This window comes from Phacochoerus africanus, chromosome 3 (genome assembly GCF_016906955.1).
Source record: "Phacochoerus africanus isolate WHEZ1 chromosome 3, ROS_Pafr_v1, whole genome shotgun sequence".
Taxonomy (NCBI): Eukaryota; Metazoa; Chordata; class Mammalia; order Artiodactyla; family Suidae; genus Phacochoerus; species Phacochoerus africanus.
Window position 1 is genome coordinate 121088838 of NC_062546.1, and position 27336 is coordinate 121116173.

At 34.4% G+C, this 27336-nt stretch overlaps 1 protein-coding gene across 3 annotated transcripts in view; it reads right to left on the minus strand.

Moving 5' to 3' along the window:
• TNKS (tankyrase) overlaps positions 1–27336 on the minus strand; it is a 170317-nt gene that overhangs the window by 128634 nt on the left and 14347 nt on the right. For all 3 annotated transcript variants that reach the window (XR_007133998.1, XR_007133999.1, XM_047772555.1), the window contains exons 2-3: positions 20224–20448; positions 658–753 (exon numbers count right to left, since the gene is read on the minus strand). Coding sequence is in view for 1 of the 3 variants with exons in the window: in XM_047772555.1 (XP_047628511.1) it covers positions 658–753; positions 20224–20448 (321 nt within the window). In the remaining 2 variants the exon portion in view is untranslated. The remainder of the gene's footprint in view (positions 1–657; positions 754–20223; positions 20449–27336) is intronic.

Consider the following 27336-nt stretch of genomic DNA (forward strand, 5'->3'; position numbering starts at 1 on the left):
ACATCACTTATAGCATTATTTCCTATATTGTTATTGAGAGATCCTTCCTGTTCTAGCATTTCCTCTTTGCTGGTTCTGCCTTAATAAAACCAATACTTAAACCAAAATTTTCATTATCTGAGGTAAAAGGTAATCCACTGCCTTAGTTAAAAAGTACTTAGCTATCATGGTGAAAGGGAGAAGATGATGATAAAAAAATACAAACAAGGGAGGACAAGGCATCATATTTTATTTAACTATTGATCTAAGCAGCAAGGCAGCAGGTTGTCTTCCGGTCAAAACTACTTTCATAAAGTAATACAAATGCCCTTGCTTGCTCAGTAATGAAGGTCTTCAAAAGAATCAACTGAGACGATGAGATATAGGAAATTACAGTCTAAACCATAAAAAAGGCTAACATGATGAATAATTACGTTATCACTTAATGCTATAATTCACAGAAATCCTAAATAGAATAAGCAATCCTATTGCTTATCTTACAACAGTAGAGCAATTAATGAAACCATTAATACAACAAATCAATAATAAAGTAGAGATTATGGCATATATATTTGCTGAGCTTTTATCAGTAGAAAAAGAAAAATATAATACAATGCATAAAGATTTTTATAAAAGCAAGCTAGTACACAAAATAATCCGGTAGCTCTGTTTTCTTACCTGTAAGGACAGCTTTTGCTGAAGGATCTGCCAGGTCCAGGGCTGACTTCCCATCGGTGTTCCGAATGTTTGGATCCGCTCCGTGCTGCAGCAGCACTGTGCAGGGAAAGCAGAAACAGTATCTTACCTCAGGGATACAAAGATTATTTACTGGTAAGTGTCGCCTTGGCATGGTGTAGGCATAAACATACATTGCACAATTTTTTCTTTCAAGGGAAAAAAAAGGAAGACAGAAAAAGAAAGGGGGAAAAAAAAAAGCACTGCAGCAAAGGCTCCTCTCTAGAGTAAAGCGAAGTTGGCAACTTATGGTACAGTATTATCACATGACTTAACATCATAAACATAGAACTAGAAAAATCTTGCAACAGACAGTTTGGGTTTGCCTCCTTCAGGCAGCAGGATGGGGAGCTGTGTGCTTGCTGCCTCACGCTGTGAAACAGGCTGTGAGCCTGCCCTGCCTTTACTACACTGTGGCTGCTTGTTGCTGCCGCTGCTTCACTGCTGAATTTCCCACAGCTTCCTTGTCTCAGTATTGTTGTAATACTGTGCAAGCCTTTTAGTGCTCACTGCTTACATATGTGGAAACTCACCAGAACATATTGGCTTGCTTCCAAGAAGTTTACCAGACATAGTGATGCATGCAACTCGTCCCTTGCAGCTGAGCTGCAAAACAAAAAACAAAAAACCCCAAAAAACCTGTCTTCTACAATAATTATTTCCATCAAGAAATTTTAGAATAAGTTCAGTCACTATAATATATGCTGAGGAATGAATATCACACACATGCTATACTGGGTAACAAGTAGCTACAGAGAATTTTGAGACTTGTAGGCTCCCAAAAGAGACAATCATTGTTTAAGTAAAATCCAGATACAATAAATCCAAAATATTTCTCAACTACATCTGGTATGTATGGGGAAGGGGTGAGGGGGAGGGCAGGTGTTGCCAACCAATGGTTAAACTAATACATATATTAAAAACTAATCCAATTAGCAAGGTTCAATTACAAGTTATTCTAACAGTTGAAATCTAACACAAGATTTTGTGTACTCCTGTAGAGAACAGGACTTGTTACCATTTAGCAATATTCTATAGCATAAATTTAAAACAAAGTAGAAACAATAAATTCAAATATATGGTTAAAGATATGTTATTAATTACTACTGATGAGTCCCAAATTTCCATTCATTAACAGTCCCATGCTAAAGTACATACATTCTTTTGGAATCTGACATTTGCAATGCAATCCTCATATATTACTAAATAATAAGTCCTGCTGTTTATAAAGCTCTTCCTCTCCCTTCAACGCATAAGCCATCTAAGTCAATGGCCTTATTATAGGGTACAAAGGAACAGCCTTATCTAGAATTGGGATGCAGCTGCTGGGGCACTGTGCATCAGGATCTCTTGCACTAAACCTTGGGTACTTTCAGACATGGGATAATAATAACTAGCCATGGCTTGAGAAGATGCAGGAGATTTTTGCTAAGACTTTTTATATTATTTCATCCTTTACTGTAAGCAATGAACATAATTCTTTTCCATGACAAGAGTAAGTGGCATAAAATACCAAGTAACATAATATCAAATTATAGTTACTCTTTCATCAAAATGAATAAGCTTTTGCACATTTAATATGTATATATATTCCATAAAGAAATCCCAACATGAAGATTTGGCTTGTCAAGGGTCTTTATCACAAAGCAGGCTCATGTATCAAATGTAAAGATAATAGCTATTGCTATACCTTTATTGAGTTGCTGAGTGATCACAAGCAAAGGATGGGAAAACAAAGAAATAACAGCTACCAAGAAAAGCTGAGTATTTAATTGCACACTTTGAGAACTTCAGAATCAGCTTTAAACAAGAAGTAAAGGAATATGTTAATTTAACAAGTCTTGACAATAATATGATGGGAACTTTTACTTTAGTGATTGGTAAAGGCAAAACACTGAAAGCCTACTTTTCCTCCCAAAATCACCTAAAACATCAACTTTCACCTATTATATCTTTGCTATTTTGCAATAGAAATCTGCCATTACAGTTTAATTGCAGTTTTGCTTTGTTTCAGTTGACATTTAAAGGAGTAAACTTTTTACTAGAAATATGTTTTCTAAATATTTTTGAGCCATACACATCTCATTCATTGGACCTGAACTCACAGAAACATCACTGCAGGGTAATCTAGCAACAGGGAAGAAGCTGCTGAATTTTCTAAACCAGATGCTGATAACAAAATCCATGTTAGAAAATATTCAAACATTTTAATTGACCAGATATGTGTAAAAACCCCACAAGTCTCAGAAGCAATAAAGGCATCTCTAACTAGACCAGAAGGGATCTAAACTTACCTTTTTATAAAAGGACAACACTGGGGAAATTTAAATGAGAACAAAAATTTTCATCAAGAGTACTAAGCACAAGAGTCTGAAAATACATATGAGTTAATAATAATGCCGTATAGCACAGGGGGACCTACTCAATAGTTTCTAACAACCTATACGGGAAAAAAAGAAAGGACATAGATATATATATATAACAGATTCCCATAGATATATATAACAGATTCCCTTTGCTGCACAGCTGAAACTAATACAACATTGTGAAGTCAACCATAGTCCAATAACAAGTTTTTTAAAAAGCACATTTTAAAATGTAGACCCTATTTGTATTCTCAACTCTACCACTGCCAACTCAATGATTTGTCCTAGAGCCAAACCTTCAGATCATAATTTTGTCTGTAAAGGCCCGGAGAGTAAATATAATTAGGCTTTGTAGACCATTTGGTCTCTGTCAACTACTCAGCCTTGCCTCAACCCCATCATAACAGGAAAAACAGCCACAGACAATATTTAAAGGCACATGTGAGGCTCTGCTCCAACAAAATTTTATTAAAATTTGAATTCTGTATAATTATCATTATCAGAAAATATTATTCTGAGCTTTTAAAAAATCATTTAAAATGTAAAAATAATTATCTTACAGAACATACAAAAAACAAGGGGTGAGCTGGATTTGGCCCACAGTCATAGTTTGCCAGTCTTGACCTTGGGCAGAGACAAAGTGTGGTCTATGAACTGTTCTAGTCCTAGAACTCCCTGTAATACATTGAGATAACCGCAGAAATTAGGAGGAAGCATTTAAAACTGTGTATGTCATTTTAAAATTACTTTTTCCAGTACCTCATCTTTATTGTAGTTTACAAAATTATTGCTCTGCCATGCATTGAGGAAGAAAGAAACTGGTCCTTGACCACAGACAGTTTGAGAAGTACTGAGCCTAACACACACACACAAAACTTTCTGTGTCTCAGTTCTCAGGTCTATAAACTGAAGTAGCTGATTACATATGACTAGACTACAGATGATTTCTAGATATCTAGGGGGCCTCAAATCCCTAATAATCCTTTTAGAGTTAGAGCCTAAGACCTATGGCATTAAGATCTAAAATCTTAAAAAAAAAAAAGTATTTACCCTAACACTTTATCTAGCAAAAACAAACCAAAAGCTGAGACCATGATCAATGAAAGCTGTAGGATAGATACCAAAACATCCCAAACTACTTCCCAAGCAATTTCTCAAGTCATATTTCAGTTTCACACTATCTTCTGTAGAGAGTTGTGTGGGAGTATTTTCTAATACCAGACGAACAGCATATACATGAGGCAAAGGTAACAACCAAGAATGTCTAAACTTGAAGTGGTGACATGTCGGATTCTCGATGAATGCTTCAAAATTTGCTTTCAAAGTTCTGTGCTACCAAAGGGAATAATAAAATATGACTACAGATTCATAATACAACTAGAAATTCATCTTGTAGCATCAATATACATTGAAGGCACACTAATAAAGTCTTCTTTAAAAGTAGCACAAATATGTGAATCAAGATTCTCAAAATATACAATCAATATAAAAAATAAAGTTTGAAAAAAACAAGGAAACTAAAATCTGAGTAACAATTAGCACGTAAATTCAAGACTACTGTGGCCATTCAAAATCTCCTTGTATTATCTTTATCCAATCAGGGCATTATCAAACCTCAAATCTTAAATGACTAGGCTGTATATCTTAAATTCATCTATCTACTTTTGAAGTTAGAAGGGTAGAGAAAATACATTAAGACAACATAACAACAGAGAGTTAAAACTAATATTCAAAATGACAATCTCAAAAGACCTATGGCAAGAAGGACATGTGGTTTTCCTATTTCTGGTGCAAACATTCAGCTACAGTGAGCCAGATTCAGAGACCATGCCTTCTGCCTATGACCAATGAAGTAGACACTGAAGTCAATTCATTTAATTATTCAAAACTATTAAATTTAAGCATTCATATCATTTAACTCTTCCAAATAAAAAGGAAACATTTCTAAATGTATGCAAAGCCTCATCTTATCAAATTCCTAGAAAAATATGAAGTGCTATTATGATAAATTGTATTTAATACAGGCATTAACTTATATAAGGTAGAATAAATAGAAACTAATGTGAATTTTCCAAGCTAAAAAGGTAGCAAGGTTTTTAAGTAAATTATGAAAAAGCATTTTAGTAAAGCACTATGAGGATCCCCAGGCCAGGGATCAAACCCAAGCCACTGCAGTAACAACTCCGGGTACTTAACCTACTGAGCCACATGAGAACTCCTAATTTTCACTTTTAGTGGTAGAAATCCTATTACGATATAGTAAATGCTTTGTTATGTGAATTTTAGAGCTACATTAAAGGGTCTAAAACTGTTTCTCACAATGAAAAGACACTCAATTTTATATTCAATTTTAAAAGAGGTTATGATTATGTTAGATGTTTTCCAAGTATTTTATAGTCATCTTACTCTTTTAGAGTATAAAGATACTCAATTGACTGAGTTTCTAAAATTAAATTACACAAAACACCAACTTCATTAAATTTTTCAGCAAATAAAATTTTTAATTTTAAAATACTCTAATATTTAATTTTAGACAAAATTTTAACTAGCTCTAGTCTTCAATGCATAAGACAAAAGACATACAAACAACTAATATATGAAAAGATGCTCAAGAGCATTATTCAAAAGAAAAACACAAATTTAAAAGATGGGCAATAACTCATTTTTTATTATCAATGGTATTAAGCATTAATGAGAATGTACTAAACAGGAACTCTCATCCACTGCTGGTAGGCATATAAAATGGTATGTAACCACTTTGGAAATCAATTTAGTAGTTACTTATAAAGGTAAATATTCACTATTCTATGTTCTAACATCCTACTTGCAGATATTTATCCAAGAAGAAAAGAAATAGGTCCATACAAAGGCATGAATAATCATGTTTATTTATGACAGCAAAAAAATAGGAAACACCTCAGTATCCATCAAGAGGTGAAAGAATAAGCCAATTGTGGCATATCTATACAACAGAATACTACTCAGAAATTTAAAAAAAAAAAACAATTGACTCATATTAGAGGGATGAAACTCTAAAACATTATGCTGAACAAAAGAAGCCATAAAGCAAAGAACATATTTCTAGAACAGAAAATAAATCTATAATGACAGAAAACAGATCAATTGTTCCCTGGGGATAGTGGAGAGGAAGAAAAAACTGACTGCAAATGGTCACCAAAGAACTTCTTAGAGTGATAAAAATGTTCTATTAAATTGTGGTGGTGGTTACATGGGTATATACACATTTGTCAAAACTCGTCAATATATATACTTAAAACAGATGCATTTTATTTCATTATCTCAAACTAATTTTATAATTCAATAAAGTTGATTTTTTAAAAGCTCATTAGAGGGGTTTAACCGCAGGTTAGAAACACCTGATGAGAAATTTATTGACCTGGAAAATATGTCAACAGATATTTCCAAGAATGATTCAAAGAGAGATAATCATGGACAAAGGATTTGGTGAGATGGTCTAACATGCTATGATCAGTCTTAAAAGAAAAAGAAAACACATACATATTTGAAGAGATAATGCATAAGATTTTCCCAGAACTAGTAAAAGGTACCAATTTACAGGTTCAAGAATCCCAAACAGGATAAACTCAATGATACAAACAAAACAAAAAAAAACAACCTTACACATATAAATTAGGAACAATTACTATTAAAAAAAATAGCTGATAATTCAAGAGAAAACAAGTTAATAGATTATTTGGTTTGAACAACAGAAATTTTATTCTTTTAGTCCTGGAGGCTAGGAGTCTGTAATCAACATGCCTACAGGGTTGGTTTCCTCTGAGATCTCTTTCCTTGGCTTGCCCTCTTGCTGCCTCTTAACATGGTCACCCCTCTGTTCACTCAGTGATTTCTTTTTAACATGGCTATTAGAAAAATGAAGTTATATTCATGTCTAGAGCAGAGTGAACCTTGGAACTATTGACATTTTGAACCAGATAATTATTTGTTGCAGCTGTAGGGAAATGGCTCCAACATGGTGCCCTGGAGACTCTGCAAGTACTCCCACATGCTAAGCAAAGACTTGAATCAGAGTTCTGTGATTTGAATCACAATCTGTGTCTTGGGGAGTTCCCATTGTGGCGCAGCGGAAACGAATCCCACTAGAAACCATGAGGTTTCGGGTTTGATACCTGGCCTCGCTCAGTGGGTTAAGGATCCGGCGTTGCCGTGAGCTGTGGTGTAGGTCACAGACTCGGCTCAGATCCTACGTTGCTGTGGCTATGGTGTAGGCCGGCGGCTATAGCTCCAATTCGACCCTTAGCCTAGGAACCTCCCTATGCTGTGGATGCGGCCCTAAAAAGACAAAAAAAAAACCCCAAAAAACAAAAAACAAAACAAAACTGTGTCTTGGTACAATGCCTTGTGCTCTTTGGAAATGAAGGATGAGAGACCTGCAAGGTGCTACTCTGAGATCACCTTCCACTCACCTCTCTACCTTCCCTGAAGGTGGTCCTGAGACAGTGACTCATCACTTACCACTTCTGATGATAGGGTAGGGGGCTTTCTTCCTTTCCCCTTCTACTGGCTCTTTAGCACATGGTATCCCCAACTCGTGCTGTAGTCATTCAGCCCTTTTTCTCTCAGTGTAATCTTTTTCTGTGTGTGGTACAAGGACCACAGGGAGCTGGCACCCTTGCTTACCCTTCTTTTCACTGTATAAGTGATAAACTATCTAAATCTAAAAGTGGCTTCTAGTACCTTTTCTAGCCAAATTAGTCAGGCCCTGGCTTTGGCTTTGGCTTCACCTACAGTATGTACTTAACAGTGGAGAGCAGCACCGGGCATTATAAGATGCTTAGCGGGACCCCATGACCTCTCTACCCACTAGGTGTCAACAGCACTCGCCCACTGTGACAACCAAAAAGACTCTATACATTTGAATACCTTCTCAATCAGCAAAACTGCTCCTGGCTGAAACCACTGATCTTTAGGGTCTTAAGGATCCACACCCTACTCCCCTATCACACCCACTTATGCAAGGTAGAATACATGAAGGTCTATGCTCTCTTCTCTCTCAACACTCTTACATACTGGGTTACTACATTAGATTTCATTTGAAGAAAGATTTCTATGGTTTAAAAACCTAGTAGGAAATAAGTGAATAGTAAACTAGTAAAATAGTAACTAGTAAATAAGTTTTTAAAAAAGTAATAGTAAAGAATAGTAAATAGTAAAAAATAAAAATGATTTCTAAGAATCTTTCTAAATTTAAGTGAATAGTAAACTAGTAAAATAGTAACTAGTAAATAAGTTTTTAAAAAAGTAATAGTAAAGAATAGTAAATAGTAAAAAATAAAAATGATTTCTAAGAATCTTTCTAAATTTAAGATGTGACCTATGAATATATATTTGAGTAACAACTGTATCAACTAGAGAGTTTTTAAAATTATGAGGGAGAAAAAACTACTTCAGCTTAAACAACGCAAAAATTTATTAAAGAACAGAGGTACTTCATCAAAAGCAAGGGCAGAGGAGTTCCTGTTGTGGCTCAGTGGAAACGAATCTGACTAGGAACCATGAGGTTGCAGGATTGATCCCTGGCCTCACTCAATGGGTTAAGGATCTGACATTGCTGTGAGCTGTGGTATAGGTTGCAGATGCTGCTCAGATCTGGCGTTGCTGTGGCTGTGGCACATGCCAGCAGCTCTAGCTCCCTACCCTGGGAACCTCCATATGCCACGAGCGTGGCCCTAAAAAGCCAAAACAAAACAAAACAAAACAAAACAAAAAAAAGAAAACAAAAAGCAAGGGCAGAAATGTGTCCAAAAATTTCCCTGTCTCCAAGCTCTACTGCCATCACCCTCAGATAGAAACATGTACCTAGGTTATCTGAATCTTACTCCAAACCCTCACTAATGAGAATTTTGTCCAGCTTGTCTCAATATCTGGTTCTGAACTTCAAAAGATTGGCCAGAGAAGGAGGAAGAGGCAATAATAACAATGGTGATGGGGAAAGAGACATTAATTCTAGAGAACCTGGGCAGATCTCAATGGCCATCGACAGCAATAACAGATCTTAAATTTAAGTTATTATATAGCTAGTTATACACAGTAAATTAATAAGTTCATAAAATGTGTCTCTATTTTATACATTTCTACAGTGTTTTAATGTTTATTACAAATATATATTATTTTTATAATGAGAGAGATATTTCTCCTCAAAAATGATCTTTATGCATGCTATTTAAGTATGTTCACCAAAATACCTACTTCTCTTAAAGCTGCTGTTTAAAGTAATTAATTTGTAACCAATGGAGAAATAAAAATTGGGCAGTTCTTCTTATCAACCAAATAACATTAAGTAGCACTAAATAAACAATACCAATATAAAACAAATACATTAATTTAGAATCTGTGATAATGTTGAGACTGCAGAAATAAGTCTTAAGTAAAACAGTCAAGAGATAATTTTCTATTTGTACAAAACTCCATGTGTTACCAAGCATTCAGAATTCTGTCAACACCTGGGACCAGCGTACTTGTGATGCATTACTTAATTTCACCTCAATGAACTATCTGCCTCAATGTACTTCATTAGATAGATACCCATTTATAACTTTTTTCCACATGTGTCATCAGGACAAAATAAGAATACCTATTTCTTAAGTTCAAAAAATCAAAGTCTCTACTAAGTCTGCTGCACTTACTAATGGCAAAACACCATAGTAAAGAGTTGGTCCTCTGGAACCAGATTGTATGGGTTAGAATCCCAGTTCTGCCCCATCCTAGTTCTGGGACCCCCAGGAAGTGATGTCACCTCTCCACACTGATTTCTTCATCTGTAAATCAGGAGATAATAATAGTACCTACTCATGGGGTTATAAGGAAGACAAAACAAATAAATATTTGAGGAGCTCCTGGAGTAGTGATTTGCATATAGTACACATGTGCATATAAGAATTTTTAAAAGATATCAGAAAATATATTAAATCCTTTATTAAATTTACACAGAGTTGTTCTTTATGATCAAACAGTGGCATGAAATATTATAACAATAAAAGAATCCTTCAATTAAGTTTTGCTCCTATTATCAAGTTTTTCTAAAAATAGAGAAAATCAAGACTATTTGAAAAGGCCCATTACATCTGGAGTAACACAGGTAAGAGATTATTCTATATAATGTGTATACAGCAGATTTTTATATCCAATTCAATTATATCTTTTTTGCAATAAGTTGTTAAGGCAGGCCACAACACATTTGTGGAATCAGCATTACTGACTTACACAAACCATAACTTATTCTAAGAAAAAGTGGGCAGTGTAATAAATACAAGAATGATTATTAAAAAAATATCTCTTTCTACCTGGGAATCCTTGAGAATCAAGTCTAAAAGAAATTCCTGTCCAGGAATCAGACAAACCCAGGTTTAAAATTACTTCTATTTAACAATTGTCAGGCCTTAGGCAAGTGACTTCACCTCTGTCAATCTCAATCTCTTCTCTCATAAAATACTACCTTCCTCCAAGGGTGCTGTTATAATTGAGACAATATATATAAATCTAGCTTGTTTCTTGGCACATAAAAAGGACTCAACAAACACTTTAAGCAATCTTTACATCTGCCTTTCAAAAATAAAATCACGTGCACAGAGAGTGCTAAAAAATATTAGTTAGATTAAAATAAAGGCAAACTGGTATCAGCCCTAGAAACAATGAATTTGTTTATGCCTAGTCAATTATTTTTTGTTTGTTTGTTTCCTTTTACTTAAGGGAAGATAACTTTTTCAAATACTTGACTAGACTCAGCTAAATAAAGTTCTAGTAAGGGATAAAGCAGATAACATCAGTTGACCACCTAAGCTTATAACAGGATGACAGAATGTTTACATTCTAGCGACAGCAAACACAAGCAAAAAGTGCTTTCCAATGTGTCTCTTAGAGAGAAGTGTCACCTGCCTTTCTGAATCATCTCTAAATTAAGAGCCGAGTAAGGCCTTAAGGATTTACTAATATTTCCAGGCAAATTCCTCATTAGCATAAAATATTAAGACCAATTCAGTTTTAGTGTTATTAGATAAAAGGTTTAAAGTCACACATTTAAAAACATTTTCCACAAGGAGCACAGGATTGAACCAGTACCATAATATTGATTCTGCTTTGAACTTTAGTTTCTTAAAAAATTATATCACTTCTGTTATTTTCCTATGTCTCTGAGAATTGATTCAAATGACTGGAACTTCAATACGCTGTTGACTTTCCATCTGAAGGAGATAAAGAACACAACTCTTAAGTTTTTCATTCTTTGGGAATATATCCAATTATTTTTTTAAACGTAGTTTGTTTCCTATTGGATTTGAGAAATCATCCTATTAGTGATATTCTTGTGGGTGTTTTTTTTTGTTGTTGTTGTTGCTTTTTAGGACCACATCTGTGGCATGTGGAAGTTCCCAGGCTAGGTGTCAAACTGGAACCATAGCTGCCAGCCACAGCCACAGCCACAGCAGATCTGAGCCGTGTCTGTGACCTATGCCACAGCTCATGGTAATGCAGGATCCTTAGCCCACTGAGCGAGGCCAGGGATTGAACCCACATCCTCATGGATACTAGTCGGGTTCGTTAGCACTGAGTCACATCAGGAACTCTCCTATTAGTGATATTCTTAAGGACAATATTCAATCACATTTCTCACATCCCACCTTAGCCTTTTTCTTTTAACAGAATTCTGCTTTTGCTCTTTCCCTTCTCTCATTCTTGGGTGTTGGATTGTAATTTTCAGAAATATCAATTATGATGCCATTTAGCAGATTGAAGAACTATTTACTCACAATTAATGCGCCTTTAAAAAATGATCATTGTTCACACCTCTTCACATGTGTCAAGATTTCATATACTTTTGACTCAGTCACAGCAAACTACTAGAAATTCATCCTCCTGCTATTGAAATATTTGTGGTTAAAATGTTTAAGTTACAATGATTTTCCATTATCCTATTTGCAATGTTTCTGCAAGACCTAAACTACAATTTTTAAAAAAGTTCCATGCCTTATCAAGCCATAATTTTAGTTTACAAAGTTACAATGAATATGAAACAAAGGATGTAATCTAATTCACATCAACGGTAACAAAGAGCTGCATATCCGTCATTAAGTTTTTACTGAGTGTAGGAATACAAAAATGACCTCTGAGAACACCTTTTTGTTGCTACCCAAGGGAAAAGAGAGTGGAAGGAAACAAGCACTTACTAAGGCTCTATCCGCTTTCTTATTTCATTTAATTTCCCATAACAACCTGATGTAGCAGGTCTGATGCCCACCTTATAAATAAGAAATTGAGGCTCAAAGCAACTAAATTATTTATGATAAAGTAGAATTCATACTTAATTCTAAAGCCACGCATTTAATTTCTACCTTATCATTCTACACAAGTATAAGCCAAGATCACAACAGAACTATAACTCCAGCTTTCTTTCCTTTATGTGATTTCTTAAAGGCACATCCATACATTTGTCCTAAATACTTTCTTCTAATGATCAATGTTCTCTTCTTAATTCCATCAAATGATCCCCTTGTGAGAAAGCATGCAACCTCGACTCTAAGAACACCCAAGACAGCTAAGGTTCCATTTTAGGAGACCCACTAGAATATTTCCTGCTTTTGTTCCCTCCATTTTCATGCTCAAGCAGATTCTTTCAAAAGATCAACACTCAAAATTGTGCCCCTTAAAGGCAAAATAAAATATATGCCCTGTCATCTCTAACCATGACTATGTGTATCACAGTAAATATAGAAAATGTCAGGCTTGACACAAAACAAACAGAGATTTAGACACACTATGGGATTTCTTCCTTTGTTTTTTTAGGGATGCACTCATGGCATATGGAAATTCCCAGGCTAGGGGTCAAATCTGCGTTGTAGCTGCCGGCCTACACCATAGCAACTTGGGATCCGAGCCACATCTGTGACCTACACCACAGCACAGCTCAGGGCAGTGCTGGATCCTTAACCCTCTGAGCAAGGCTAGGGATTGAACCCACGTCCTCACAGATACTAGTCGGGTTCCTTTCCACTGAGCCACGACGGGAACTGACTATGGGATTTCTTAATGTCTTATTTGTACTGTCACACCTGAGGGTAGAATATGAAACAACTCACAGTAAGGTTTACATTCTTAATCCTGGCTTCTGTTTATAGATGAAAAGTCTAACAACCACCCCATTTAAAAAAGAGAATTGATAGATTTAAATAATTTAAGAACTAAAACAACAAGTGTACATAGCTTTGTTTTAAAGCCTGAAATTGTAATTATTATACTTAACAACTGTTTGGTCAGCTGAGAATGAGGAGTGAGAAGGACTCCATAAATCTTTATCTCCAATCTAGATCCTCCTCTCAAATCTCAAATATTAGGGAATTGTACCAAGTAAGGACACAGTTTTAATATGCACATGTTTCAGATAGCACGATAACCATGACTGGCTCCAATCAACCATCTGCCCCAAATACCACCCCAAACTTAAGCCATATGCATCTCACTGAAATCCACAGATTGTTTTTGAATGATCGTATTTAATCTAAAAGTAAATGCAAATATACAATTCATTTCTTTAATCATCTTGAGTAATAAGCCAAGTATTATATCACTTATAAAAATGTATGAGGTTTTTTTTTTTTGGTTCATTTGTTCTTATTGCTTGACATTTTGTCCCTAATTTAAGCATCTTTGATATATTTCCTAAATGCTCAGGAGAATGAAGGCACTCATTCTGGGAATTTTAACAAAATTCAATGAACAAATACCAAACTCTCTATATAAACATATATATTTACCACCACTAACCAGAAAGCCTACTAGAGTAGTCCCAAACTTATCAGGTAAATGCATAAACACTCTAACTTTCTGGAATGCAGCTGAACATAAGTGGGCAAGTCATCAAGATAATGGTGCTCAGTGTCAGCAGGGATTATTTCAGAAGTGAAAAATTACTATCATTTTTGCCTCTTCTCCTTTTTAAGCATACAAATATGGAATTTGCCAATTCTTACTTTTTATGAAAATGCTATACTGAGACTTGTTTAAAAGATCCCAATTTAGCTTTTATATGAAAAACTGATGTTAAAAATGCTTAAGGGAGGTATTCTGGCAGGAAAAGGGAGAGAGAGAATAATGAAACAAAAGCAAGTGAATCAAATTCTCAAGGTTTCGATGAATTTTGAATGAATTTTTGCAAAGAGTAAGGAAAGTGTGGGAAATGATTTTCCTTAACCTAGCACATTTAGGGGTGACATATGGATAGATAATGTGACAAAGTCAAGAGCCCTAGTTGAGTTCTCTAGCAGCTACGATTCCTTTGGTTCTTACTGAGAAGCTCTAGCTTTCAAGTAGTTTACCCTAATTAGAGTTTTCATATACAATTAATGAAAATGATGTTCTCTATTATACTGTTTATAAAACAACATTTAAAAAATCAGAAATATTCTAAGTGGCCTAATGTAGGGGACTGATTTAAAGAATGCTTATTTCTATATAATTCTTGACAGTCTTTAAAAATGAGATTAGATTAAAAACATTCACTGATAATGAAATATGTTCCTAACACAAGGTGAAAAAAAAAAACAGTATGCATGGAATGATCTCATTTTTATGTAAAAAGGACTAAGACTAAGACTACATGTCCTGAATCTAACAGCACTATCCAATAGATCTTTCCACGATGATGGAAATTTCAATATCCTCACACTCTGATACAGGAACCAGTAGCCAGATATGGTTATTAAGCACTTGAAATGTGGCTGGTGTAACTGAGGAACTAAATTTTAAATGTTACATTTTAACTGATTTCCATTTGGTTACCATACTGGACAGAATAAATCTAAATGTATAGAAAATGAGATGTATTAGTTGTTATCAGTGTGCTGATTTTTTAAATGAACATCTATTACTTCTGATATTACTGTTAGGACAAAACCCCCAAAGTTACAGAAGTGGTCAAGTAAGTTAGTAAAGGAAAAAGACATACAATCTGAAGAAAAACATGAGTGTGTAGATCAGGTAATTTTAAATAGAATTTGAGCAAAGAAAGTAAATACAGCATTCCAGATAGCAAATACATAAAAACAAAAGCTTTCTCCTTTATTCACTAGTAAAACAGTAGGTAATGTGAATCGTCTGCTTCATGCAGAGGATATAAATATTAGTGAAATTATTTGGTTAAGCACTATGAGCTGTCTCAAGGGAAAACACTGTACTGTGTATCATCTAACCACAGTCATTTTTGGTAAATGTATCAACATCACCTTTTTCTTTCTTCTCCCTCCCTATCTCTTCAGTTCATGACAGGTGTTTAATCTACAAGTAATAACAAAAAATCTGTGCTCATTCCTTATAGAAAATCCATTATAACCAGAAGCCAATGCATGTTCAGAATCAATATTCAACAACCCACCCTTAATGAAGAACAATAACAATTTGACAAATAGATTATCTAAACATAATTTATATGACTATTAAATGGGTTTTATATCTGTACATAACTATGAGTTTCTGACAGATGGCAAATTCACATTACTTTAAAAGAATCTCAAAATATCACCTAAAATTACTCAACTTCCTTATCCACATTAACAGACAAATGCAAAAACTCCACAGAGAACCAAGCCCTCTTCTTGTGAATTGTTCTGTCATTCCATACATATTTCCTGAGTATACAATTAGATACCAGTGATAGGTGATGAGACTATAAGAATAAATGAGATGATTATTGTCAGTTCCCCATCACAGAGAACTAACAATAGGATCAGGCAAGAAGAACCAAGTAAGATTTAAGCAGAATACCATAGGCACAAGTAACAAGACAGCAAATGATTTGAAGTATGCTCCAGTGGATATCTTATCTGATTCAGTTTAAGAGACTGTCACCTGGCCCTCCAGCTGTACTGGAAAGTAAACATATTTTGATTATAACAAGTTTAATTTACTTCATCACTATGCACGTACCAATTGTACATGCTGATTATTAAGTAGGAAAGTATTTTAAACTATGTTTATGACCCTGGTTCACTTTAGGATCAGCTCCAAGATATTTTTCTCTGTGACAGCAACCAAACAAGTCATTCTACTTAACCATTTCTTTATTGTTTACCTAGGCATTCAATTTCATAAATAGAGTGTAATCAGTCAGGATAGTCTGGGTTATGGCCACTAACAAAGTTCTCCAGGATTTTAGCAAAATCAGTTTATTTCTAGTTCCTGTTACAAGTTGAAAAGTGAGAGCAGGAGCGTCTCCTCGCTCACAGAATAGGGCTCTTTGTGGAAATGTGATCCCTGAATAGCCAAGGTAGGGAAAAATTAAGTATGGTAAATTGTACTCAGGTCCTTAACACCTGAGGTTTATATTTTGCTCCCACTCACATTTTGTTGTGGGGGAGGCGTGATGGGGGAAGAAAAGGATATATACTATTGAGTGGACAAAGGGCCAATGAGAACAGAAGTTAAGACTTCACCAGAACTATAAAGACCAGTCTTCATACTGCTTATATTTAAACTACTTATATTTCCTGTCTCAATACTGTGGGAATAATGAAAACTATGACCAAAGCCAATGACATGAAGAAGTAGCTCAAAGAACATCTATGATCTCAGAAGAGCAGAGGGAAAGCACAAACCAAAAAAAAAAAAAAGAAAGAAAAATGTTTAAGTATTAGAAGTTAATGTCTATCTCCCTTCACAGAAAGATTTCAGGCAATTATGTCATTTTCATATTAACAAGAACAGTTTTCAATCACTGAGTATATACTACAGATATTGCATGAAGATGTTTTACTTACATCATCTCATTTAATCCTCTTAAATACTACATGAAGAACAGTTACTACTTCCCATTTTAATAACTGGAAGAGAACAAGTAATTTGCTTATTATCCAGGTCTTTTTGACTCCAACTAGTATGACAAAGTGCCATTGAGCCTGGAAAACAGAACTATTTTCAAACAACAACAACAACAACACAACTTATAAATAGTTCTAATTGTGAGGTTTTAGGCAGCAATCTGAATTTTGGACTCCCAAGTAAGATATACAGTAAGGATCCCCTTTAGCCTCTGTGTGTAAGACAAATGAATCCAAGAATTATTTGAAAATATAGAGAAAGAGAAAGCAAGTGGCAGGAGAACTATTTCTCTAAAATAATGCCACTTGCTCTATTCAGCCTTTCTTACTCCCAAAAAGCTGAAGAACTACTCCTTATCAAGGGAATTATAGTTCAATTCCTGTCTTCCTCTCATCTTTAGAAGGTATTCCACTGCCTTCAAGCTTTCAAACGTTGTAAATGGAAAGTCCTTTACCTAATTGTGTTTCCCTTTGAAGGCAACTTATTCTTCCTCCCTGAAAAACTTTTGTATGTATCATCCTCAGTGTCTTTTCTCATCAAAACAGCATGGTACTCAAAGGCCTTCTCAATCTCAAGAGTAGGGTTTTCTTCTGCTTATTATTTAATTATTACTGATCTCAGCCATCAGATTTCTTTTTCCCTTCTGAAACTCCTATCATATGTAAGGTTTTAAAATAATGTTGACTTCCTGAGTCTATTTTTTTCCTCATGATTTCCATACGCTAACATTTTGCTCTGAATTGGGGGATATTTCTCACATGTGATCTCCAAGCTACTAATGTGATCTTTCTTTAATTTATCTCCTGAACTTTTTACTTTGGAAAAAAATTAGATTTTTTTTGGTTCGAGGAAGTTTTTCTTTCATACTACACTTTAATTTCCCAAAGGGATCTTTTTATCTTTTTCATTCAAGTGTTTATCTTGAATGAAATATCAAATATATTTGCTATTCTACTTCACATATAGAGATGTGATTAATCTTAAAATAATCAGGCAAGCATTCCATTATCTAGGCAAAAATCTTTTAAAAGTTAATTTTGTACACTAATCACTCAAAACCATGAGACTTAAGCAAAAGAGAGGGGAAAAAAAACCCCTAAAACCAAGCCTTCCAATTCTTTCACCCAGTCATCCCAAAGTGCAAATGTGTCTAATAAAAACATTTCTGAATTCTTTAACTATACTCAAATTCAAAAAGTATGATATATAAACTATCATATACCTGAGTGATTTCAGTATACCTGAGAATAAACCTCCTAATAGGTTCCTGAAAGCTAATTAAATGTATAGAAGGGTCTACAACCAATCTTGGTTTCCTCTAATAACTACGTTACATACTTTAACAGCAGCTATATCCTCAATTACGTTTTGATTACAGTTTCCAAGGTGCTCTTCCCCTTTCAATCTTTCTAAGGAGTAAGAACTTGGAAGGAAAGCAGTCTGTGTCAAAGCCTACTGAGGATTATGGGACTGTGAGACTGTGGGAATCAATCCCTTAAAAACTCAAGCCCTATATCTAAGTCTTTTATTTCAGCAGAACTTAGATAATGGAACATTTTCATTATGTACTTTTGAGAGGAGGATTAGTAGGAGAAGGAGAAGAATATTAATTTCAATAAGATATTAAAAGCACTGATAAAATGAAAAATTCAGAGAGGTACAGGTAGGAAAATAGAACACCAAAGCCTAGAAGGGATAATATTTCAAGAACATGAAAACAGTATAAAATTATAAAGCAATGAGAGAAAAATCCAATGGATAAGATAAGGTGAAGCAAGAAAGGTTGAAAGCAAGAAAGCTGAAAACCTAGATTACAAAAGCATGCATGTCAAGTTCAATAATGGTTATCACATACTAAATTATCATAAGTAACTTAAGAGGTTTAGTGGTCAGAGAATATGTGATAAGTTCAAGCTTTCGGCTTAGTTTTCTGAAATGACTTTGTCTATTTTGGTAAGAGACTTTGGAGAAAATCAACCAATAGTGGAAGATGTCAAAGATCAAAAAGGATAGGATATCCAAAGGGTCATCATGTCAATGGATGGTAAAGTGACAAAGGATAATGACAGAGAATATGATAAAGAAGTTATGTCAGGCAGTACAATAATTTGAGGAAAGCTAAAAATATATTTGAGGCTGGAATAGATGGCTATGAAGAGAGAGAAAATTTTAATGATGATATCACCTTACTATCTTTAAAAATGACATATCTATTTGAGTTTTATCATTAAAATATTTGATTAAACCAAAATAGATGTCATTCAGGATGACAACAATTATGTAAATAAACCTGCCATGGGCTAAATATTCACCATGTTGAGTTTCAAGAAAGAGATTATATACTCAGAAGAAACTATGCCTGTCCTCTAGAAGCTTGTTTAGGTTTCTTTCTTTCTTTCCTTCTTTGGCCACACCCACAGCATGCTAAAGTTCCGCAGCCAAGGATGGAATCCATCCCACAGTAGCAACCAAATCCACAGCATGACAACACTGGATCCCTAACCCACTAAGCCATCAGGGAATTCCCCTTGTTTAAACTGAAAGATTTTATACAATAAAGCAAAAGCTAATACATACATACATATATATATATATATATATATACACACACACACATATACACACATATATATACTTATATATAAAAGAGAAAGAAATGCCAATTAAATACAATTTCATATAATCACAATAATTAAAATTGTTGAAAAATTCAATTTTGTTTGAAATTGCTTTTTCTCTAGACTATGGCACATGTTGAAAATATTACTTGAACTATGGTATTCAAACCACTCAAAGCTTTCCACTAATAAAATAACTAGTGTTCAATTTTAACAACATAAAGAAAAAGACTTTGCCTTAGTATTAGATGACTTTCCTTGAATCAACCTAAAACATCCAAATATGCCACCCAATTCAGTAAGAACTTGCACTTTATAATGGTTCTTATTGTGCTAGGATGGAAAACTTGTAGTCTGTTAAAGAGACTGTATATTAACTAATTTTGTTAACAGTAATCCATCAAAATTTAGTTCCACACCAGTAGGCATTTCCCTTGCATTTGGAGAGTTGATGTTGTGAAGCTTGTTCTTAACCAACTTTAGATTTCCATCTCTCTACTTCTCTTTTGATGGAAAAGAATTGCTCCTAAGAATAAGAAGTAATAAAGCCTTCTTTACTTATTCTGAGGGAACATTATTTCCATTGCAATAAATTACAAGGGAGACAGGTACACCTTTATTTTAAATATTATACCTGTCTGGTTGATCTTATAATTTAGATATTATCAAATAATACTTACCAATACATACATCGATCTTTCCTTTAATAGCAGCTTCATGCAGAGGGGTATAGTTCCAGTTATCCCTGGCATTTGGATCAGCTCCTTGGCACAGTAACAGACTCACAACCTCAGCATGGCCAAAAGAACAGGCATTATGAAGTGGGATGAGACCGCCGTCATCACGAGCATGGACATTAGCACCCATCTGTAGTAAGTGTTCTACAACATCCTTCCTTCCAAAACCTAAAAAGAGGGAAAATATTTTATACAGTAAGTCAATCTTTTAAAAAGAACCAGTTGAATTCCTTTAACAATATCGACAGATGCAAACAACTGAAGTACTGTGTTCTATGGCAAAAAGGTTTAAAAAAAAAAAAAGCTGCTATTCAATAGATTCTCTGATTTCGCAGAACTTAGAACTAAGAAATCTCTTCCTTTAGTTTGGGCAGTTCATGCAAAAAACATTTCTTCAATACCTATTATGTGCTGGGCAACTATGCTAGAAATACAAAATGAGTGAGACAAGATTCCTGTTCAAGGCATTCACTTTGCCTTCATGCTTCACAAGACAAAATTTTAAGTATAAAAAATCCATCTTCATGTTTTAAGAGATAAAGGCTATTTAAATACCATTGACAACCAAATCTGAGACAAATCACAACACAGAGAAACTGGAGAAGAATATATGGATACCAGAAATATATGGTAATAGACTGGTTACAAGATGTCTGAAAAAGAAGAACCAAGACAATGCCATAATATCTACTCTTGGGACTTGTAGCCAAACTAAATGAAATGGGTAGTTAAGTGAAACAATTCAAGCTTAGATTTAGTAAGTTGAGGAAATGATATTACAAGTAGGAAAAGAGGCATTTGGAAATACAGAACCAGAACTCTGGTGAAAAGCATTATAATTTTCAGACAGAGAAAAAGGGGGAGGACGGATCAATAGGCCCAGAAAAAAAAAAATCTAAAGTAGTGTAAAGACTAGGCAAACCCTAAGAAATACCAAGAAAACACAACATTAATGGAAGTCAAAGGGCAACAACATCATGCAAAATCCAGCATGATGAGAATTTAGTGAGCTCAATGGAGAAAGAAAAAAATAGCCATTGACAATTTTAAAGTCATTATAGTACGGTGATGAAATTATAAGCTACATTGCAATGGGTTAAAAAAAAACTATAAATATTAGCATTTTCACTGGCTTAATACTTTTATTAATGAATCAGTCTTTCCTACTTTAAATTTTATTAGAACTTACAAGCTAGGTATCACTACCTCCCTGCTATTATTTACCACGAGATGTTGTTAGAAAACAGCATCTTAAATAAAACTGAAAAGCAGTTAAGGGTCATATTTTCCTTCATTTTATGCATGTATAAACTAAATAAATGAGAATTATGTGGAAAACAGGGGAAAAAAAGATTTACTTCTACATTTGTCCTTCATACTATCTTTACGAATCCACTTGTTCCAGGAAAGTAGGCTCTAAAAAAAAGTCTTCAAAGTAAAAGATATGCCACCACAGATATTTCTCACAAAGTCGAAATTAGATTTCCATAGAAAATATCCTTCAAATTAAGCTGAAAATTTGGGACAAAGAGAGGGTAATTCTGTATTAGAAACTGGAAAACCAAAAGTATAGGGTATGTGCTAATGCAACAACTATCCCCATCTTGCTGTTTGCTTTGTAAGAGCTGCAGAACTTTAGAGCTGTTACAGCCTGTTTAATTTTCTCACTTCAATGTCCTTCCTCCCTCTACTATCACAATTCTACTCTTACACTGGGCCCTTGGCACGTTCTTTACTCATAAAGATTTAATGATTTTCCTGCTTTATGGATCTAAGTAAAGCCTGAGTGCAAATCCACATTTCCCTAATCAGTGCATTAAAAAAGTTAAAATAAGATACTTTTTAATTTATCAAATGGTACTTTAAAAAATATTCATTATAACTTTGAAGCAAAATAGTGTTTACTTTTTATGAAAACTTTTAGATCTAAAATATAAAATAAAACAAAAATGCTTGGTATCAGCAAGAAAGTGGTGAAATGGAATTGTGCTCACACACTGATAATGAGATTATAAACTGATACCATATTTTAGAAAAAAAAAGCAGCATTATCCTGAATAGGCTTAAACAAATATACTCTGACTCAACAATACTGATTTTCAAATTTTATCTTTAAAAAAAGTATTCATGTATAAACAAAGATTTGCAGCAAGAATGTTTATCATCTATGGAAAATCCTGGAAACAATTTAGATGCCCAACAATAAAGACTCTGTTAAGTAAATGATGAAATTATGGTTTTTGATATAACGTTGATGTAATATCCTGCATTAAGAGGATGCTATAGAACATTATATACTTAATGTCACTGAATTACACACTTTAAAATTACAAAATTTCAATAGTTTTAAAATTTGTGTATTTATCACAATTTAAAAAATAAAAAAGGTATAAACCATACATACAAAACAAGTTATTACAGAAAATTAAACAATATGGACAGGTGTTTTTTAGATTTATCAGTCTTTTAGATTAAAATTATATAAAGGAAAATAAAGGAGAAAAAATATACATATCTGAAATATAGATGGATAGGAAAAGAGACTAAATCACTAAATAGTAGAATTATGGAATTTTTCTTCTTTTTGTTTATCTGTTCTCCTAATTATCACACTAAAATACAATTTTGTATTAACATATATGTACATGTCATGTTTACAAAAGGAGGTGGAGGTGAGGAGTCAAAATCAGTAAAGATATATTTTATGTGGCAACTATGAAGTCATCTCCTTTAATTTAATTTTGTGCTAAAATATATTAAGTCAGAAGTTTTATTATCCATGAAACAAATTAGCCCCAACTTAAAGTACTGTAATTTAGAAATTTATACATAAAAAGCTTACTCAAAACATACTCCACCTGTTCTATTGAGTATAAATCAATTATAATTGGTTATTCACCATTCTATCAATATTAAATCCTTATGTACTATTTTTCACATATAAAGAGAATTCATTATTCCTGATGGCTATATAAGGTCTTTGTTTTATAACCAAGGATTGTAGTCATAATTATCCCTATACTTTATTTGTTTATTTGAGTCTAAAGACCCAAAATAATACTTATGGTCAGTTCAAAGAACTACATAGCATATGAAGTAACTCATCAGTAACTAACTCTTAAGAAATAGTCCCTGGAATTCCCATCATGGCTCAGTGGTTAACGAATCCGATTAGGAACCATGAGGTTGCAGGTTCGATCCCTGGCCTCCATATGCCGTGGAAATGGCCCTAGAAAAGACAAAAAAAAAAAAAAAAAGAAAGAGTCCCTAAGTGAAGGCATTACAGACACATAATGCAGATAAGATTTTCAGCATCCCATTCCATCAAGCTTGCACATATTAAAAAAAAAAAAAAGCTAAGTCACAATTTCTAAAAGGAATAATGTTGCTATACACACGCACACACACACATACACACACATTTATTTATTTATGGCTCAGTATCATGAAGTACAAAAGGAAAACCAATGAACCATCTTCCCTCTCTGGTCCAGTAAAGGTCACTAAGAATTAAGACAATGAAATACTCTGATTTTTACCAAGAAAACAGTATGAGCCATAACAGACTTTCAACCTGAGAGTTATATAAGAGGTGTAATTTAACTTTTACTGGAAAATTCTTTTTGCTCAAAGTACATGCCCTATTCTTGACAACAATGAAAATAACAATAATAATGGTAAGTAGCTAGCATTTAGTAAGCTCTTATGTGTGTCAAGAAGTAGATGCTAAATGCTTGACATGCATTAGTTCCTTGTGATAATACCCCATGAGGCATCCCATTATCCACATTTTATTGTTGAAGAATTCTTTCCCTCAGATCTGATATTTGTGAACTGTAGTTCTAAATATACGCATCAAATCTGTCTATTTCCTAGTACCACCAGCTTGGTTTCAAGTTCCACAACCTCTTGTCTAGACTTCGGCATATAAACTTCTAAGTGGCCTCTCTACTGTCATATCTGCTGCCCTACAGTACATCCTTAACACAGTGGGACACAGTGATCTTTTCAAGGCATGTATCAGATCAGGTCACTTCCCTGCTTAAAATCGTGCAATAGGTTCCCATAACACACATAATAAAATATTACTACAACCTCCTATAAGGCTTTATGTGAGCTGGGCACTCTCACTTCTCACGTCTCATTGAGCTTTTACTCACCCTGTCTTCCACTTTCTGTTCCCTGAATACAACAAACTTACTTCAGCAGAGGACTTTGCACTTGCTGTGTGCCTGAAGACCTTGGACCCAGATCTTCACATGTCTAGCTCCTGCTGTCATCCAATTCCAAGCCCACATATAAGCAACTCAGAGACTTTGACTGACCATCCAATTTAAAGTCACCCAGACATGCACACACACACTTCCACCACTGTTTTCAATATGAGTTCCTTATATATTTTGAATATTAACCTCTTATCAGACATATAATTTGAAAATATTTTCATCCATTCAGTAGGTTGTCTTTTCATTTTATTGATGGTTTTCCTTTGCCATGAGGGGGCTTTTTAATTTGACATAGTTCCACTTGTTTATTTTTGCTTTTGTTGCTTTTACTTTTGGGATCAGAGTCACAAAAGCATTAGCAAGACCTATGTCAAGGAACTCAACACCCACATCTTCAGGTTCCCTCCCATAAGAAGGGAGGGGGACAAAAGGAGAGAAAGGCTTTCTCTTAGCTTTTTTATTAAGGAAGCCTCTCCAGATACTTTCACTTACATATCATTAGCTAAAAATGTGTCATAGGTCTACCCAAAAGACTGGAAAATCAAGTCTTTTGTAGCTAGGTACACTACTGTCTTAAACAAAATCTAAGATCTGTTGGTAAAGATTAAGGGAAAAATAAATTCTGAGTGGAAAATCAAGAGTATATGTCACAGCTTGTGAATCATGCATTAAGAAGTTTGGATTTCATTATAAGTACATGAGAAGCCATTTATAAGAGACTTTTTTTTTGTCTTTTTGTCCTTTTTAGGGCCACACCCATGGCATATGAAAGTTCCCAGGCTAGGGGCCTAATCAGAGCTGTAGCCAGCGGCCTACACCACAGCCACAGCAATGCGGGATCCGAGCCGCATCTGCGACCTACACCACAGCTCACGGCAACTCCAGATCCTTAACCCACTGAGCAAGGCCAGAGATCGAACCTGTAACCTCATGGTTCCTAAGTCGGATTTGTTTCTGCTGCGCCATGACGGGAACTCCAAGAAAGATTATTTAAGTCTTAGAAGGATTATATGTCGATCTGTAAAAAACAGACTAGAGAGGGTCAAGAGCAAAATTAGAGAGACAGGTTAAGAAAAATTTGCCTTAGTCCAGGCAAGAATTACTAATGGCTTGGAATAGGATAGCAGGAGTATACATGGGTCAAAAAAGAGAAAACTGGGATAGATTTTTCAAGCCAGAATGACTGGCTCCCAGGTTTCTAGCTTAAGCAATTCAGTTTATGGAGAGGCCACTGGGGAAGGGTCAGGGCAAGCAAGTAGCAATAAAAAAGTTCACCCTGATGAATTGCTCCTCTCCAACTACAGTAAGTAATACAAACCTATCTTGTAAATTTCAGCACATTCTTTCCCCAAGCAGTGTGAGAAGCAATCACATTATTTCATATATTCAAAGAAATTTTAAAATATCCTGTGCAGACAGTTTTGTACTAGCACTGTGAGGAAAACCTAAATTCATTATCTAGTCCCAATATACTTTTTTCCTTATTCTAAAGTTAGAGTTTCAGGAGTTCCTGTCATGGTACAATGGAAACAAATCTGACTAGGAACCATGAGGTTGAGGGTTCAATCCCTGGCCTCATTCAGTGGGTTAAAGATCTGACACTGCTGTGAGCTGTGGTGTAAGTCGCAGACAGCTTGGATCCCACGCTGCTGTGGCTGTGGTGGAGGCCGGCAGCTATAGCTCCGATTGGACCCCTAGCTTGGGAATCTCCATATGCCGTGGGTGCAGCCCTAAAAATGCCAAAAAAAATAAAAAATAAATAAAGTTAGAGTTTCAATTAAAGCCACTCAAATATGTTTCAATATCAAATGTAAGGTCATTGGTATCTATTCCCTAGGTCTGAGTTTAGAGACAGAAAATTTTTTCACTTGTGTTCAGCATTTTAAACTGCCTAAAATTAAAGCTTCAAAGGAACAACCTTGGGCAATATTAAATCTTGTAACCAACAACTATGCATTCTAAAATTTAATAAAAGGAGAAAACCTAAGGTGTTGGAATATTTAAAAGTGATATTTTTATTTATGGTAGCGAAGTAATAGCTTAAAGACATTTGCAATCTAATTGGACTGTCAGCAAAGCCACAAGCACTGTACATCATTTGAACTGCTAAATTTATTGGTCTACACTTATATATCCAATGAGAAAATGTATATTATATCTCCCACGTTGATTTATTTATTTCTCCTTAAGTGCAAAAAAATTATACCCAAAAGACACTCAAAGTAACAATAAAAGAAGTTTGGGATTGTCTAGAAAAATAACTCATAAACTTTTATATGTGTATCTATTTTCCTGACACAAAGGAAATAACAGAAAGTAAGTTGGGAAAGATAAAAAGGTACTTAGTGACAGATAAGACATGCTCACTGTTCTCTCTGAAAACATAGGAAAAACTTGAGTCTAAAATATCAGAATAACCTGCTTATTTTTTTGAACATTACCAATCCACTTCCACCCAAATTTAAAACACAAAACAAAAACTCTTAACAATGACAATAAAATTACTTTCAATGAAACAAAATTCACCTATGACACATTTATGCAATAGCTGTAAGTTTTTAAAGTAACTTTTCTTCCCCGCTAACAAACTCATCATTCACCAATTTAATACCAGTAGTTCCACATATCTGTGAGCATCTTTAAAGGTACACTAAACACAGTAAGTCGTAGTTGTACTGAATTAAATAAAAATCAATAAATATTGGGAAACCTGGACAGCTAACATGCAAAAGAGTCAAACAGAACTACCTTTTCACACTATACAAAAATAAATTCAGAATATATTAAAGATTTAAATGTAAGACCCACAAAGCTTCTAGAAGAAAACACT